Source organism: Physella acuta, unplaced genomic scaffold (genome assembly GCF_028476545.2).
Source record: "Physella acuta isolate Inbredline_101_S28 unplaced genomic scaffold, ASM2847654v3 ptg001377l, whole genome shotgun sequence".
Classification (NCBI taxonomy): domain Eukaryota; kingdom Metazoa; phylum Mollusca; class Gastropoda; family Physidae; genus Physella; species Physella acuta.
In genome coordinates this window covers 495,746-512,027 of record NW_026732892.1, presented here as the reverse complement: position 1 = coordinate 512,027, position 16,282 = coordinate 495,746, and the positions used below count along the sequence as shown (strand labels likewise).

General features: G+C 38.5%; 1 protein-coding gene across 44 annotated transcripts in view; it reads left to right on the top strand.

Moving 5' to 3' along the window:
- The window catches only part of LOC131927134 (titin), a 152,487-nt gene extending 136,392 nt beyond the window's left edge, over nt 1-16,095 (top strand). For all 44 annotated transcript variants that reach the window (XM_059282805.1, XM_059282847.1, XM_059282846.1 and 41 more), the window contains 6 exons: nt 282-1,196; nt 2,752-2,865; nt 3,333-11,048; nt 12,583-12,630; nt 14,120-14,174; nt 14,671-16,095. In XM_059282805.1, coding sequence (XP_059138788.1) covers nt 282-1,196; nt 2,752-2,865; nt 3,333-11,048; nt 12,583-12,630; nt 14,120-14,174; nt 14,671-14,884 — 9,062 coding nt within the window. In that variant the 3' untranslated portion in view covers nt 14,885-16,095. The remainder of the gene's footprint in view (nt 1-281; nt 1,197-2,751; nt 2,866-3,332; nt 11,049-12,582; nt 12,631-14,119; nt 14,175-14,670) is intronic.
- The last annotated feature ends 187 nt before the right edge of the window (nt 16,096-16,282 follow it).

Below are 16,282 nucleotides of genomic sequence, written 5' to 3'. Positions count from 1 at the left end.
CTGGCTTGTACTCAGTTCCATTGTACTGATTTATTTTTTACTTATTCAGCTAGGAGAAAAGGAAATTTTATTTTAATCTTAAAGACATTCAAAAATTCAAAGGCCAGATTTTAAAATTGGACAACTATTATACTTGTAATTGCAAAAATCTTTTTAAAAACAATACTGAGTTTAAAATAGGCTTAGAATTAGGTTAGAATTTTCCAATTTTTAAAAATCATTTCAGCTTTGAGCAAGATTTTGTATAACAGGTGAATAACAATTTGTCATTGTGTCTGCAGGCTCCCCCATGCAGTGGGAACAAGACCTGGAGAAGGCCATCAGTGATGCTGATGCCCAGTCCACAGCCTCCAGTGATGCTGCTCTAATGATCGGACTGGACAGAGTGTCCGCTGCTGGCACAGACAACAACACAATGTCTGGCATCAGCTCTGAGAGTGGTCAGCAGCAGGACGGCAGCTCTGACCAGCTGTATGCTGAAACTCCAGATGATGATGAAGATGACCGACACAACCTGTACCACGCCTACATGAAGGAGGTGGACGATGATAAACTGGATGAGTCAGGGCTGGAGGATTACAATCAGACCCACGAAGAGGACACGTTTGACACCGTCATAGACTCCCAGAGGACACTGCAGGAGAAAGATGAATCTAAAGACACTTTGTTCTCTGAGGCTGAGTACAGCTCTCCTCAAGCTCATTTCGATGAGATTTTAAAAGTTGAGGAGTTACACGAGAGATCAACTCAGGGATTTGAGGAGAGCTCAAAAATGTTGATGCGTGAGGTGAGTGCTAGTCAGGAACACGAGTATCAAAGTGAGCGCATGGAGTCTCACATGCATAAGCAATCAGCTTTCAGTGAGAAGCACCTCATGCAGGAAACTACAGATGCACAAAAAACATTGATTGAGTCCTCTACTGAATCGTTCCAGGACAGCTCCTACACTGAAAGAGCCTCCCACTTCCAGAACTTTGAAGAGAATTTTAAAATGAGTTCTGAGGAGCACCAAGAGTCCTCCTACACGGAGGAAAAGTTTCACCTGACCTCCTCACAGGAGAGGTATGATTTCTCCTCTGAAAACAAAGCAGAGAGCTACAAATACTCTGAAAACTCTGAGCTAGAAGTTAGCTGGTCCGCCACTCATGAAGAATCGGATCAGCCTCGCGACACCCTCGCCACCCACCCCATGGAAGGTGAGTTGGTCGCTCATCGTGGCATCACCGCTTAAAGAAATACCAAGCTTCTCATTATTATAACTGACCATGCTTTTCCTTTTGCATTCACTAGGCATTCAGTGATCATCATTCTCATGACACAAATCTCTTTCTATCCACTCTGCTTCACTTTATTTTATAACATCATAGAGGCAGCCTAACTAGACCTATTGCATGTTCTTGACTCCACCTAGCCATGGGTTAATACAACACTCAGAGCTGCCATGTTCTTGAGAACTCTGCCTGTCTTTAGACTTGCATGCAACAGACACCGATTTCTTTTATCTTAAACTTGACGGTAGATTTCCCTTCCATGGAGCTATGCCATTTGTTTCTTGCTTTAAGGTGCCGATTGAACTGTTAGTTATACCAAAAACTTTGCTTGTGTTAAGCTGCATGAAAACTCACCAGGGAGTGTAGGACAGGTTGACCCGCTCTATGAAACGTGTTCTGTGTAGATGATGAAAAGGTCCGGCCAGCTCCCCTATTCTCTCATCTGACTTTCATCTCACTCTGTCTTAGCTTGCACCCATGTTGTATGTTGGAAAAATTAAGCACTCATTGATTGCTAGCTGCATGTACATATTTAAAAAAAAAATTAATATTAAAGAAACATTTTGACCTGTCATTTCTGTATGATAATAATTCCCATATCAGTATTGTAAAACTTTGTTTAAAAGTGTAAAGTGTTGTAAGTAAACTCAGGTTGCTGCAAGTCAGAAAACAATCCTAGAAAATGAGTTAGAATGGTTGTCAACATGTCTTCATTGACATTTTAAAACTTATCAATTTTTTAATCCACTCTTGCACTTTTATTCTATTTTATTCTGCAAATAAGTTTTGAAATTGCCTAAATTCTACAGCACACAGTAAAATAACTAGAGCAGTTAAAAAATATAAGCTATTTTTTTTCTGGTGTTGAATGGGAATTATTTTTATTATTATTTGTATAAGATGCTACTATTGCACGGTCTATAAATCAATCAAAACTGGTGGAACATTTGCATGGTCTATGAACCAACTAACCTATGCACATTATGAATGTAGACAGTTTCTTATTACTCTACAAACTTGTGTATATTTTAAATCCTGCTTCTCTGGTGTTGTTCAGTTCCAAGTTAAACTTACGCTGTTATTTGAACAGTTTAAATACCCACTTGAGTAGATATAAAATATAGTAATTTATCATCTTTATGCAGCAAAAGGTATATTAATTACATAACTTACATAAATCTGGCTAGAAGCTGGGGAAAATAAGTTCAAGCTAGTCAAAGATTTTAATGTTGCAAAGTTGAACTTTAAATATTAAACAGAAAATTATCTGAATAATCTATTACAAATTCTATTAGACCTCCATTTTGTAACCAGAATTCCAAGTCCCACTGTAATAGCATGGCAATTAAAATTGAGATATCTTATTTAAGGCTGAATGCATGTGCCTTTTGTCTGGAGCCAGTTTGACATTAATTTGTTCTCCCCTTGAGTATTGTATCAACATCTTAGGCATGCTATTTGTACTGTGATCTTTCACTAGATGATGATGAAGAGGAATGTCGCAATGTGGCCGCGGCCATGGCCATCCTTAACGTGGACAAGATGAGCTCGTCTAGCTCTGAGGTGGCCCAGCTGGATGACTTTGATGATCAAGGTATTTGGCACAGTAGTTTCTTATTAATGTTCAATGTTTTTTAACCCTTTCTGTCCCATTGGTTACATATAATACTTTGAGATGAATTCTTTAGCTTTGTCTTTAGTTACAGATCTTTTTCTTTTGTGTTTGAACAGCTTCTAGGTATTGAAATCACAGTCTGATTACATGTCTTAAACTAAGATTGATATTTTTAAAATCTACTTTGTTTGTTCTAACACTCTTTGGTTGCATGGTTTCCTTTGCCTTTGAAAATTCATTTGCTTTTGAATTATCAAAGAAAATAATTTTTTTTTCCTAAAAAAGACTTAGACAAATTTTAATTTTGCTGCTAATTTTTGTAGTGAACCTGAATTTTGGATCAACATGAGGTTCAATTTTGTTTTATCCTAAAAAAAAACCTCCTTGACCTTCAGAGGCAAATGCTTGATAAAAAACAATCCATCAACTAACCATTCTTTCCTTAGATGTTGAGATCCGTGAAGTGAGCGAAGAAACGTCTGAGGAAACTGATGTGGAGGACCAGTTCTCACCTGTCCCACCACACACAGATAAGCCAAGTTTTTCTTTTGAGCAGGAGCGCTCTGTCCCTGACATTACAACAGCTGAAGCCACTGGCCCTGGGTTTCTAGAGGAGAAGACACCCTCACTTGAACACGATGAGGGGGAGATGGAGGAGATTGATGACACGGAGTTGGAGCCTGAGCTGTGTGGACTGGAGCCAACAGATGAGCAAGAGGAAGATGGCATCACACAGGAGGAGAAGGATGAGGAGTACAGCTTTCAGGAGGCTCACAAGGACAGTGAAGCTTACGAGCTGGGAGAAGTCACTGACACCATGGAGTCTCGCGACAGTGATGCTGAGGAGAGGAGGAGAAGGGAACTACTTCGACAAGAGACTAGAGATATTTCACCGGAGGATCTTGAGGAGAAACCTCTCACATTTGACTTCCCGGATGATTACAGACAAGATATTTCTGATTACAAACAGGAGTTAGCTTTTCAGATGCATTATGCAGATTCATATGCTGTGTCAGCGTTAGATTCTGGAGATGAAGATGTCACAGGTGTTGATAACAGGGGGTTTGAATATGAACCAACAGATGATATTGGCCCTTCTGGGATGAGAGAGAAACAAAGTTTGATGGACTTGTCACCTCAGGATGATGCTGCAGATGAGCCTGGTGAAGCTACTGGAGGAGAACTGCCTGCTGCCTCTGAGGATGAAGCTGATGAAACATCGTCCAAAAGCTCCTCAGATAGTGGAGGTGTGGAGGTGTTTGATGAGCAAACTGGTACTTACACCAAACTCCCGTGGGAAATAGCTCACCAGTATAAGAGACAATTTTCTGAGTCATTTGTTGAAGAGCAGAAGTCCACGGTCAAGGCTCAGAAGTCTATAGACATGGGGACTTTTTACAGGCGGGATAAAACTAAAGATGAGGAGTTTCTAGAGAAGAGTTTCTATGATGAGACAGAGCCTACAGAAACTGTATCAGTGTCTAAAAGAAAAGTGACCTTTGAACTGGAACATAAAGAGTCTGAAATGGCATCTTCTCAGGAAGAAGAAAGAGAGCAGTATAGTGAAGAAGTCTTGTGTGAGCCATATGAGCACATAGATGTTGCACATGAGGCTGATGTCATTAGCACCATTATGGAGAGCAGGCAGAAAGTCAAGCATGAAATAGCCAAGCAGGTATATGATCCAGAGTTTCCTGAGACTCCTAAGCAGGACAGTGAGTTTGATATGATCTCAAGACCCTATCATGACCAGCCTGTTTTTGATGAAAGTGAGGAAGATGCAATCTTCACATATGGCAGGGCTCACTTTAGTGAGCAGAGGTCAGAAAAAATGAGTGTAGTTAGCAAGGAATCCAGGATGGCCCAACAAGAGCTCCTGCTTCAAGAATCTTTTGATGAGGAAGATCGCTCACTGTCCCCATCCAGAGAGAAAGGTACGAAAAAGTTGAGCACCACATATGAAGAGGCTAGAAGCTCCATCCCACCAGCACACCCTACACATTTCCCCATGGCTGTACACAGTCTTGGCAAATCTCTTGCAGACAACGAGATCTATGAATCTTCAGAAACAGAACGGGACTCAACAGAAGAGAAGTTGTCCCCAATAGAGGAGACACCAGGGATTGATGAAATAGAAGAAGATGACACCACTCTCAAGGCAACACCTCCCCTTGAAAAACGAGTCACTTTTCAAACTGACCGTCTAACCACACGAGCTTCTGAACAGTCTGTTGATGACTTCAAAGCTTCCTCTTCATCTTCGGAATTATCTGTAGAACCAACACTTCTGGCAGCGTCTTATGATTTAGAAAGTGGGAGTGTATGTCACATTGTTACAGCCTATGATATTTCACCTGACACAGTTGAGAAGCAGGGTCCCATTGAGATAGCAGGCAAGTCTATTCTCTCCAGTCCTGAGGATGATGTGTTTGAGACAGATACAACCACTAGAAGTTTAGACTCAATGCATCAGGATGGCCATGCCATACTGCGTGGTCATTTGTTATCAGGTGCAGATGTGTGTCCGTCTCCACCATTACCCATAGCTCCTGTCTCCACCCCCAGAGGTGGAAGCAGTAGAGTTGACCTAAGCAGCAGCCTCATGAGTGCAAGCTCAAAGCTGGAGATGCTGAGACACTCAGAGAGGTTGGATTCAAAAGATGGTGAGGATACAACACTACAAGAGGATGACATGAGTTCACCTCATGATGATGAAGCTGTACTCAGTGAAATCAAGTCAGAGGAGGCTTCACCTGAGGCTGAAGGTAATGTTGATATAAGGCTTATGGGAATGGCTTCTTCAGACCAAGAAAATGGCCATGTTGAGGAATTAGTTCAGGGTATGGAAGATCATGGTGACAGTTCACATGTCATAACAGAGCAAGTAAGTGCATCACATGTTTTAAATGGACCAACTGAAGTTGATTACATTGCAGAGTATGATGGAGGAGATGAGGAAACATTTGATTTTCATGCTCAGTCTGGTGAGCCAGCTCAGGAAGTCAGGTCTCCAGTTTCACCTGACGCTCAGCAAGATTTTTTTGAGGCTCACATGTCAGGGTCATACGAAGCCAAGCCTGACATTCAACAACCAGAAGAGGAGCCAGAAGAAATTCATGGAGAGGAAGTAATCCAACCCACTGTGATGACCACCAGTCAAACCAAACCTGAGGAACCACTGAAGGATGTCGATTACCCTGATCATGAGGAACCACTGGAGGATGTTGATTACCCTGACCATGAGGAGATGGTGTACCCATCTACTGCTAGATATGCTGAAGCCAAACCTGACATCCAGCAGCCAGAAGAAGATTCCCTCCCTGAGGTAGAAGAACCTGTCCTCCCCACGATCATGACAACCTCACAGGCCAAGCCAGACATTCAACAGCCAGAAGATAAGGATGACCACCCTGATGGTGAGGAAACCATTGTGCCCACAGTCATGACAACAAGTCAGGCCAAGCCAGATATCCAGCAGCCATCAGAGGATCAGGGCAATGGCTGTCCTGTAGATGAAGAACCTATTCAGACAACGATTTCAACCACAAGTCAGATCAAACCTCAGGAATATTTTGATACTGAAGAGGTGACCTCACCTGAGATGTATGATGATGAGAAAATGCACGAGTCTCTGCAAACTCCAAGTCCAACATACCAGCCAGATCTCCAAGAGATTCAGAAAGGTGAGGAGAAATCAGGAGATGAAGAAATAGTTTACTTGGCTGAGCCTGAAGAATCTATCAGCCCTTACTCCATTGAGCCAGATGATAGGGATGATTTTGAAGAAACAACATTTGAGTTTGGTAAGGAAGAAATATACCATGGCAAAAGAGCTTTAGAGGTAAATATTGAAACAATGTCATTTGGTGCCTCTGAAGAAAGAGATGAATCATATCCAGAGGGCTATGCCATTGGTGGGGCACAACCACTTGTACATGAGGGGCCGGAAGTTGAAGAAGAGTTAGAGATTGAGGAGGAGGAGGAGTTTGAAGAGCGCCCAGAGGAAGAACTTATAAGATTAGAAGAGCCCCCGTTGGAAACAGATGATGACGTTGACCAGACAGTTGGCCGCTCTAGTGATGATCTAAAAGAAGAAGCTGCCCAGTCATCTGGTCACTTCTCCACTGATCTCCTCTCCATTGGATCCCATTCAGATCTGGACAGGCCTCTCTCACCCACCCCTGATGCTCTCAGGCAAGGATTCTTTGGGGGAAACTTCACCCCTCCTCAGAGCGGCACCTACACGCCATCCCACTCAGATATGTTCACACCCCCAATCTCTGGGACATTCACCCCACCACAGACAAGCCAGGAAATATCTGCTGAGGATTCTGGTGTCATTGAAAAGGCTGCCACAAGCTTTGTAGACTCCATTCTTGAAGATGTCAAGGTCTCAGTTTCTTCTCAAGAAACTTCACCAGAAGAAAATAAAGATCATCTAGAAGAAATGTCTAAACATGCAGATGATGACACCCAGTTTGAAATTACCTTTGAAGATGAAGATTATCCACCACAGTCTGATGCCTTCTCAGAGTCTGCCCAGAAGCGAGGGGTGACTCTAGTGAAACAGATATCTGAAGACATCCCAGGCATCATTCTAACGCAACATCTGCACCAAGAGATGAATGAAGATGAATATTATGGGTACTCCCCACAGCCTGAGAGCATTTCTGAAGATGATGAGAATCAGTATGTGGAGCGAGAAAGAGAAGAAACTGAAAAAGTTGCAACAGATGAACAGTTTGTTGACCAAAGCTATGAGACATCAACAGATGAGCTGATTCATCATGGTGCCCAATTTGTGGTTGAAGGTGATCCTTTGGTCATCAAACAAAGTGGTGAGCTCATACAGTTTGTTGACCAACAGTGGGAAGAGAAGCAAGACGAGGAAGAAGATGAACAATTAGAAGAAGAGGAAAGTGAACATGAAGAATTAGAGGAAGAGGAAGTTGATAAACATCAACAGTTAGAAGAAGAGGAGGGGGATGAACATGATCAGTTAGAAGAAGAGGAGGGGGATGAACATGAACTGTTAGAAGAAGAGGAAGTTGATGAACGTGATCAGTTAGAAGAAGAGGAGGGGGATGAACATGATCAGTTAGAAGAAGAGGAAGTTGATGAACATGAACAGTTAGAGGAAGAGGAAGTTGATGAACATGAACATTTAGAAGAAGAGGAGGGTAGTGAACATGAACAATTGGAAGAGGAAGGTGATGAAGAACAAGAAGGCTATAAACATGAACAATTAGAAGAACAAGGAAGTGAACAAGGAAGTGAACAAGGAAGTGAACAAGGAAGTGAACAAGGAAGTGAACAAGGAAGTGAACAAGAAGATCAGACGGATAACCATGACCAGCAGGTAGATGAACAGGAAGAATATTCACATGAACAAAGTGATGAGGACAAATCTGAACAAGATCACTTTTCAGACAATGAAAAAGTGGATGATGAGGAAGATTATGAGCTCTCATCAAAGAAGGAAGATAGTTATGGTGAAGATGGTGCTCAAATGCTAACTGATAAAGAAGATTTTATAACAGAAAGTGATCAAAAACAAGAAAACTATGAATCCTCCATTTACTCTGTTGAAATTGAAGAACATATTTCAGTCAAAGGTCTTAAGGAAACCTCCAAAACAGAAATGGATCATCAGCAAAGTTTTTCTAGTGAGTCAGCATCTAGTTTGGTGTTCACAGAGACCGTGCACACAAGTCATGTGGATGACCATCAGTTCTATGTGGATGTGGAGTCTGGATCCACCCAGCTGGAGGAACTGTTTGAAGGATTTGATCCCTACATGAGCCAGGAGGATCACGGCGACAATTCCAGTGTGGACAGCTTTGCCACTGTGGTTGCTGCTGAGGCAGATAACTATGAAGAGGAAGAACCTGATGAAAACCGACTTGCCGAAATAGCGTCCATGACATCATCTTTTACATCGGACATCCAGATGTCTCATCAGGAAGACAGACAAAGAGAAGTTGGAGAGGATCTGGATGATACAGAAGACGATGATGTATCTATGGAGAGATCTCAGGAATGGACAGCTGGGAACTCTGAAGAAAAAGACAGAGAAAGTGATGCATCTGTTGACAGTGACAGGTTTGAGTTTGTCGACCGTGCTGCACTCTCTATCATCACAGAAATGTCTGATGAGGATAAATTTGAAATGATTGAAAGAGAGGACCTGGAGTCTGAGGCAGGTTTATCAGATCACTTTGGGAGTTCTCCAGACAACAACATCCAACAGTCACCTGGAATTTCAAATTTCCGTTTCTTTGGCAGAGGAGCAGAGAGAGATGAATCAGCTTCCATTTCCTCATCTCTTGCAGAGTTTGAGCAAATGGAAAAGGCAATACCATTTTCAAGCTCTTTGAGCTCTATTGAAAGAGGAGACCTAGAGAAAGACATTATTGGCGGCTCATTTGATGAGAGGAAATTTGTTGGCTTTTCCAAGTTGCGTGGAGGGGAAGAGTCCACTTCCATAGCATCTTCCCTGGCTGAGTTTGAACACCTCGAGCAGGTCCTTGTGGTCTCCAGCTCGGCCAGCTCTGTAGAGAAACACACGCCTGAAAGTAAAAGCTCAGGAGGATCTGGTGACAACACATCCAATTCTATCTCGTCCTCACTGGCAGATTTTGAAAAAATGGAACAAGAGTGCCAGGGGGATTCAGATGAAAAGAAAAGTTCAGTGGAAAATTCCAGCAGACAGAGTGAAGCTTCCTCCTACACATCTCTGAATGAATTTGAAAGGCTTGAAAGAGAGATAGCTGTGGCCACTGAACTTGAGGTTGAAGCTCAGAAAATTGTTTCCATCCTAGAGTCAGGCGTGCTGATGGGCTCTGCCCAGTTTGGGAGCTCAGATTTCAGTGAAGTTGGTGGGGGGGATGAAAGGGATGAGAAAGATTCTTTAGACGAGCTTGACCATGATTCTCTCAGTGAAGGTGCCAGGCTGGGATTAGATGGAGATGCTGACTCCCTGGATGGTGAGAGCTCTGAGATAACTGAGATGGCATCCAGTGTGGTGTTTGCTGGCCCAGACCTGGCCACTACACAGACCATTCCCATAGACATTGACAATGATTCTCTTCAAGGGGAAGCTCTGATGCAGTTGTCTTCAGATTCTCTAATGATGGAGCAAAGAATGAAGACTTCAGACTCTGCTAAATTTGATACAGACTCTCTAAAGTTTGACACAGATTCCCTGTTTGAACAGGATGATAGAATGGTTCGTTCAGCTGATTCTCTTGAATTGGGTGGACAATCTAGTGGAGGACAATCTAGTGGAGGACAATCAAGTGAAAAACAGGAGGAGAAAATGCCTTCAGGGGAGGACCTCATGCAGACTTCTGCTGATTCCCTAGAACTTGACATCAGCAAAGAAGAGTCCAAAGAGAGTGTTGGGAAGGATGTCCACCAGGAGGACAGTTTGATGATGGTCTCAGTGGAGTCTGCGGCCTGGAGCATGGCCAGCTCTGGTGGCACCGGTCATTCCATGTCCGAGTCTCATACAGACTCCAGCCAATCTCATGACATCATGCAAGTCTCCACTGAATCTGATAACCTGAAATCTAGTTCCAGAACAGAAAAAACAATGACAAGCTCCAAACATATTCACTCAACAGAAAGCATTACCGAGGGAGTTCACCAGTATCAGAAAATGGAGCAACAACTGCAGTGGCACCAGGAGGAGACAAGCCTTCTTTACACCAGCAGTGGGGCCCAGCCCATCCCACACAGCAAACCACTCTCAGATAGCAAAACAAAGGCTCGACGCAAATCTCCCACTCAGTATTATGATGATAATGATAGTGACATTTTTATGAAGAAAGAGCGTGATGATAGTAAATCTAAGCCCAAAAGAGAATCCCCTAAGCATTATGAGACAGAAGAGCAAGAGAAAGAGGAAAGTCCATTTTTATCCTGGGGGCCGTACCAGGAAACTAGAAAAGTGTACACAATGGTGGAATGGGAAGAAATGAAAAGGTTGAAAAAAGAAAAACAAGAACGAGAAGCTAAAGCTTCCGCCCTCACTGCTTCCTCTCCTGACCTCTCCCAAAGCTCCCAAGAGGATAAACTATCCTCCTCATCTCAATCCCCTCCATCTCTAAAGATGAGCATGGTCTCTTCCACTATCACATCAGCCACAACTTATTCTAGAGGTACTGGAACTATGTGATCTCTTTCAACTTTTTGGTTGCTTTTTATGCACACTTCTGTTTAGTTGTATTCACATTATGCATGGAGTTAGACCTGAATGTTTTATTTTTTTATTTTAAAAAGAGTTCACTTTTGATGAAATAGTAAAGTGAATGCTAAATTTAAACAGTGCATAGTCCATGCATAATGATTTCTTTGTAGTTTTATATGTTGTATGGTAAAAATGTTTTTTAGTTTCTAGTTTTTTAGTACTAACTTATTTTAGTTTATTGAGTTTTTTGTTGTTGTAATAAGTTAAAAAAACAAATTCACAAAACATTTTCATGTTGTAAACTTGCGTCTGATCTACTTATCTACTTTGACTTTTTGTTCAGTTAGATTCTTTTTATTTTAGGTTGGGTATTTCTTTAGTTACATAATTTATTTTTTCAATTTGCTTTCTTGGTAGTTGTTTGGATTTTGTTCTTTGGCCACATCTTCAGAATCAATTTTTATTGCAAGTGTTTTTGGATAGTTTTCATTCTTTCAAAATATTTTGTTGTATCTCAGTTGCTGGAACTTAACAGATTTTTAAAAAATCTCTCAGCTTTTTATATTCTTTTGTAGCAATTTTTTTTTGTTTTAAGAAAAATGTGTTTTAAACAATGGTCCTCTAGATTCTAACTTCATCCTGCACATCTTGTGTAACAGAAGTTTTGCTGTTTCTGTCAATTGATTACATTCTTCACCTCAATAGATTTTCTATTTCTGTCATTTGATTATTCAGTTCACCTCAATAGTTTTTCTATTTCTGTCAATTGATTATATTCTTCACCTTAATAGTTCTCCTGTTTTTGGCAGCTCTTTATATTCTTCCTCTCAAAAGTTCTTTTTTTTTATTACTTGCTGTTAATTTTTCATTCCTTGATCAGTCATTACTTCTGTGTTGATTTAAGATTTTGTATCATTTGGTTATTTCTAAACTTTTTAATTAAAATACATACTTATTTAATGTTAGCTTGCACATTTCTGTTGTATTTAAAAAAGCAAGATTTTTATTTTGCTTGCTTCTTGCAAATAATACAAAGACAAAATAATTGTTTACATATTATTTTATTTTGTCTTTATATTATATTGGTGTTCATTTGTTTAAAATACTATCATGAAATGGGCTCCTTATAAAAATGTTCTTTATTTAAAACATCATTTATTATATAAAAACAAAATATTGTACGCCATTTTATCAACAATTTTATATAGAGCTCATCATATCATAACTCATTTACGACTGTGATTTCATTCTTCATTAGATTTTTTTCTGTTCTTTATGAGCTTTCTGTTGAGTTGTACATTGTTTTTATTTTAACATAAATTTGCTGTTTGAATGTGATGTCTTAAATCTACTTTATGTTTAGACATAAAATACTGGAAGTTACTTTAACAAAACTAAAACTGTATAAAAAATCTGTTTCTAAAATACTCAATGAAGTAGGATTAAGAAAGTATTTAACCTTTAAGCATGAGGTGTAACAAAACTGTACACATTTTTATCTCCAGGTGACAGAGCTCGCACCAGTGATGATGACGATGATGAGCACAGAAAAGGTGGACTATGACCCCACTCAGCTTTCTGTTTGATGTCTAGCCAATTTATTGTCATGGTTCTTTCATCCTCACTTGCTGTTGTCTGGTAGCTTTTTATTTGACACTTCTACAAATCTTCAGAGATAAAAAAAAGGACGCTAAACGTGAAAGCAGTTTTGTCAAATTTGTCTGGTAGAATATAATCTATTAATATTTATATATTTGGAAGTAACAATACATAAATTGAATTATTTTCATTTGATGATGACATACTTAATCATCAGCATTATTTTTATAAATATGTATTACTTTAAAGACTATTTAAATAACTTATTTAATAATTAATTTAAGTACGGTTAAATAAGATGTCATTTTAAAAATTTTCATCATCATCATCATACAACATGAGAAAAAAATTCATTTCTCATTACTTTCAAATTTAACTACTTTTGTATTGATCATCATCACCCACATCAATTACCTACACAACAGTTAAAATTAAATAATTAGCTACAAAACTTACATTCTTTTAAAACATTATCAACACTGTCTTTTGCTTTAATGAGTTCTTAAATGTTGAATGTCAGAATTTTATTTATTTTAAATACAGTTGGCAAAAGTTGGATTACTGGACCTAGACAAAATTTTTTATAGACATTCACATTTGGTTGGACATAAAAAAAACTATATTTTTAGACATTGGCATTTCATTGAGCATTGAATAAAACTTTTCAGACATTGAGATTTTGTTGACCTAAGAGAACTGTTTCAAAATTTATTTTCACAAAGAAACAGAATTATTAATGTGCTATTTGTTTGCTTGCCGTGTTTTATTTGTTTCATGTGACAATTTCACATTTTTAGTTTCAGATTGTAAAACAGCCATTGAGTTGTCAGCCATGGAAAAAGATTTCATTTTTTAATTTTATTTGTGATTTCTTTTATGTATTGGTGTAATCCTTTTTTCATTTCTATTATTATTCAGTTCAATTGTATTTAAATACAAACAAATATTTTATTATGTTAGAAGAACACAGGACCTGATTGGTAAGAGGAAAAAATGTTTTTACATTATGTGTCATACATTGTTTTTACAATTTTTGTTTTATGCTGAAGTCACATCTGTTATAAGCCATTTTTTTAAAAAATCAGGATGTCAAATACTCTGTTATAGTAATTTTAAACACTTACCTTTCAAAACAGTTGTATAACTCTGATGTTCGTTTAAATATGTAATAAAAGTATTTGTAAGAAATATATATTATTTAAAAAAAAAACACGTAATTAATTTGATTGAACTAAAATAGTAATTTATTATATAAAGTATAATTAAGTTATTTAAAAGTAGTTATTGAAATTACCCCAAACTGTATTGCAGCTCTAGTCTCACTCAATCAGCGGAAATCAAATGTCCCCACAATATAAAAATATGTTAGTGTGGTGTATTTGAACACTGTATTACAGTACCTAAAGTTGTAAATTTATTAAAATTTCATCTTTCAAACAACAGGAGAAGAAGCTTACAGCTCAGGTGCTCAAGGGGATGAAGATGTCCAGACACACAGGTGAGAAGCCTTGACCTTTCTTGATAGTTTTAGTCTCAGTCCTGCAGCAAACACTCTTAAATGTGTCATTTGGTTTTTATTTGTTCTTGTCATCCAAATGTTCTATTGTATTTAGGTTTAGTGCTCTGTTCAACTTTAATTTACCAGTTTTTCTAGTCTAATTTAAAACACAGCTGTGAAAATTGATTTCTCATTAACCTGTCACTTTACTCCACCACCATACCTTGATGTCATTGTATAAGCTTGTTTAAAGCCCTATTAGATCTATATCATAACTGTCTGGTTAATGTATGCAGCAAATAGCATGTCCTAGTAGGACTAACACATTTCCTGCTGTATCCTCTGTCCTAGTAGGACTAACACATTTCCTGCTGTATCCTCTGTCCTAGTAGGACTAACACATTTCCTGCTGTGTCCTCTGTCCTAGTAGGACTAACACATTTCCTGCTGTATCCTCTGTCCTAGTAGGACTAACACATTACTTGCGTGTCCTCAGACTGATGATGAAGAAGGAAGTCCACAAGAGGACAACAGTTGGGATAGATGGGCAGGAAGAGACAACCATCAAAGAAGATTCTCAAATCCAGCAGGACAATGAACCCCCAGAAGAGCTGCGTGAATCCATGCAGGAAATCATCAACCAGTTCATGCAGTCTGATCCACAGCCAGCTGTTTTACCTAGAAGTCAATCAAAGGAGGATGAAGTTTAAAGCATTCTCTTCTGTCAACTCTTTTCATTAGGATATTTTTTCACTAGTTATGGAATTAAAACAAAGCTACATTTTTTAATCATTAAACTTTAAATAAATTTCAACCTCAACAGCCAACAACAATAGTCAATATTTAAGTGTGTTGTCTACTTCATGTACAAAATATGTATAAATTAGGTGAAGTAAGCATGGAAATTACCATTAAAAGAACATTTGGTGATATTAGTTGAACCAAACAAAGATTCTAGATAGCAATACTTTTTATTATAGGAAGTGAGCACCTGATTGGCCAGGAGATGCTTAAATAACTTTCTTTTCCTCCAACACTTATGTAATATTTGTATTTCTAGATGTCATTTCTCTTGTTTGAAGGCATGATTACCTACACTTCAAAGCTGGACACTTATCTTAGTAGTTTCCCTTTGTTTATTACTCCCCCTGTTTCTCTGGGATATATATGTATGAGCTAAAACACATTGTTCAGTATGGTTTTCTTTGACAAGTCTAAGTATTGTACAGTGTTTCCACACCACCTTTGTCACAAATTGTATTTTACATATAATCCTCAAATAATGTGCATTTAATTTTTTTTATAAACCAGCTTTTCATTACTGGCTTTCTGTGTAGTTTTGTGCGCCAAATGTATAAAAATTACAATTCTTGCTTTGATCTGTAGCTAATATGATAATTGGATAAATTGTAATTTTTTATATTTTTTTAGTATACAATCTTAATGTTATTGTAATATTTTAAGGAGAGTTTTTGGTGATTAAAATATTACATTAGAGAATGTATATTTTAGTTCATATAGAGGTGAACATGTATTTCAAATTAAGTGTAGTTTTTTTCTGCAAATATCAAAGTTTTTGTACCTCCAAGATAATGTAACAAAGAGATGTTCTACCTGTATTTGGAGTATTTAAAGAATAGAAGGAGCCAGTTGTACTATACCAGTGTGTGTTGTGCAGTGCTGTACCAGGGGAGATCACCAAAGAGACATGTGTACAGTTTGTGTTTCTTCATTGGTTGTGTGTTTAAGTCATTTTGTTTTCTTGATACAATAGTTTCTTTATTCAACACACAATGTTGACCTAAGTGTTTCCCTTTGGACTTTTAAATAAATGATGTAATTATTGTAGCGAACATGCATTCTTGTTAGTTGGTTACTATTTCTTTTGGTCAAATAAACTGCTTTGGTATTATGCCCATCAGACTAGATTTGTTTACTGAGTGGAATGGTGTTTGTAGAGTGCACTTGTAAGTTAGTGTCTGATGATTGATTGATTTAACAAGACGGTACTCTAACTAAAAAGATAATAAAAGTACTGTGTTACCTTGGAAATTACTGTGGAACAAAATTTACACCTGGTTAAAATGAAAAGCAATAGAAGACAAGAC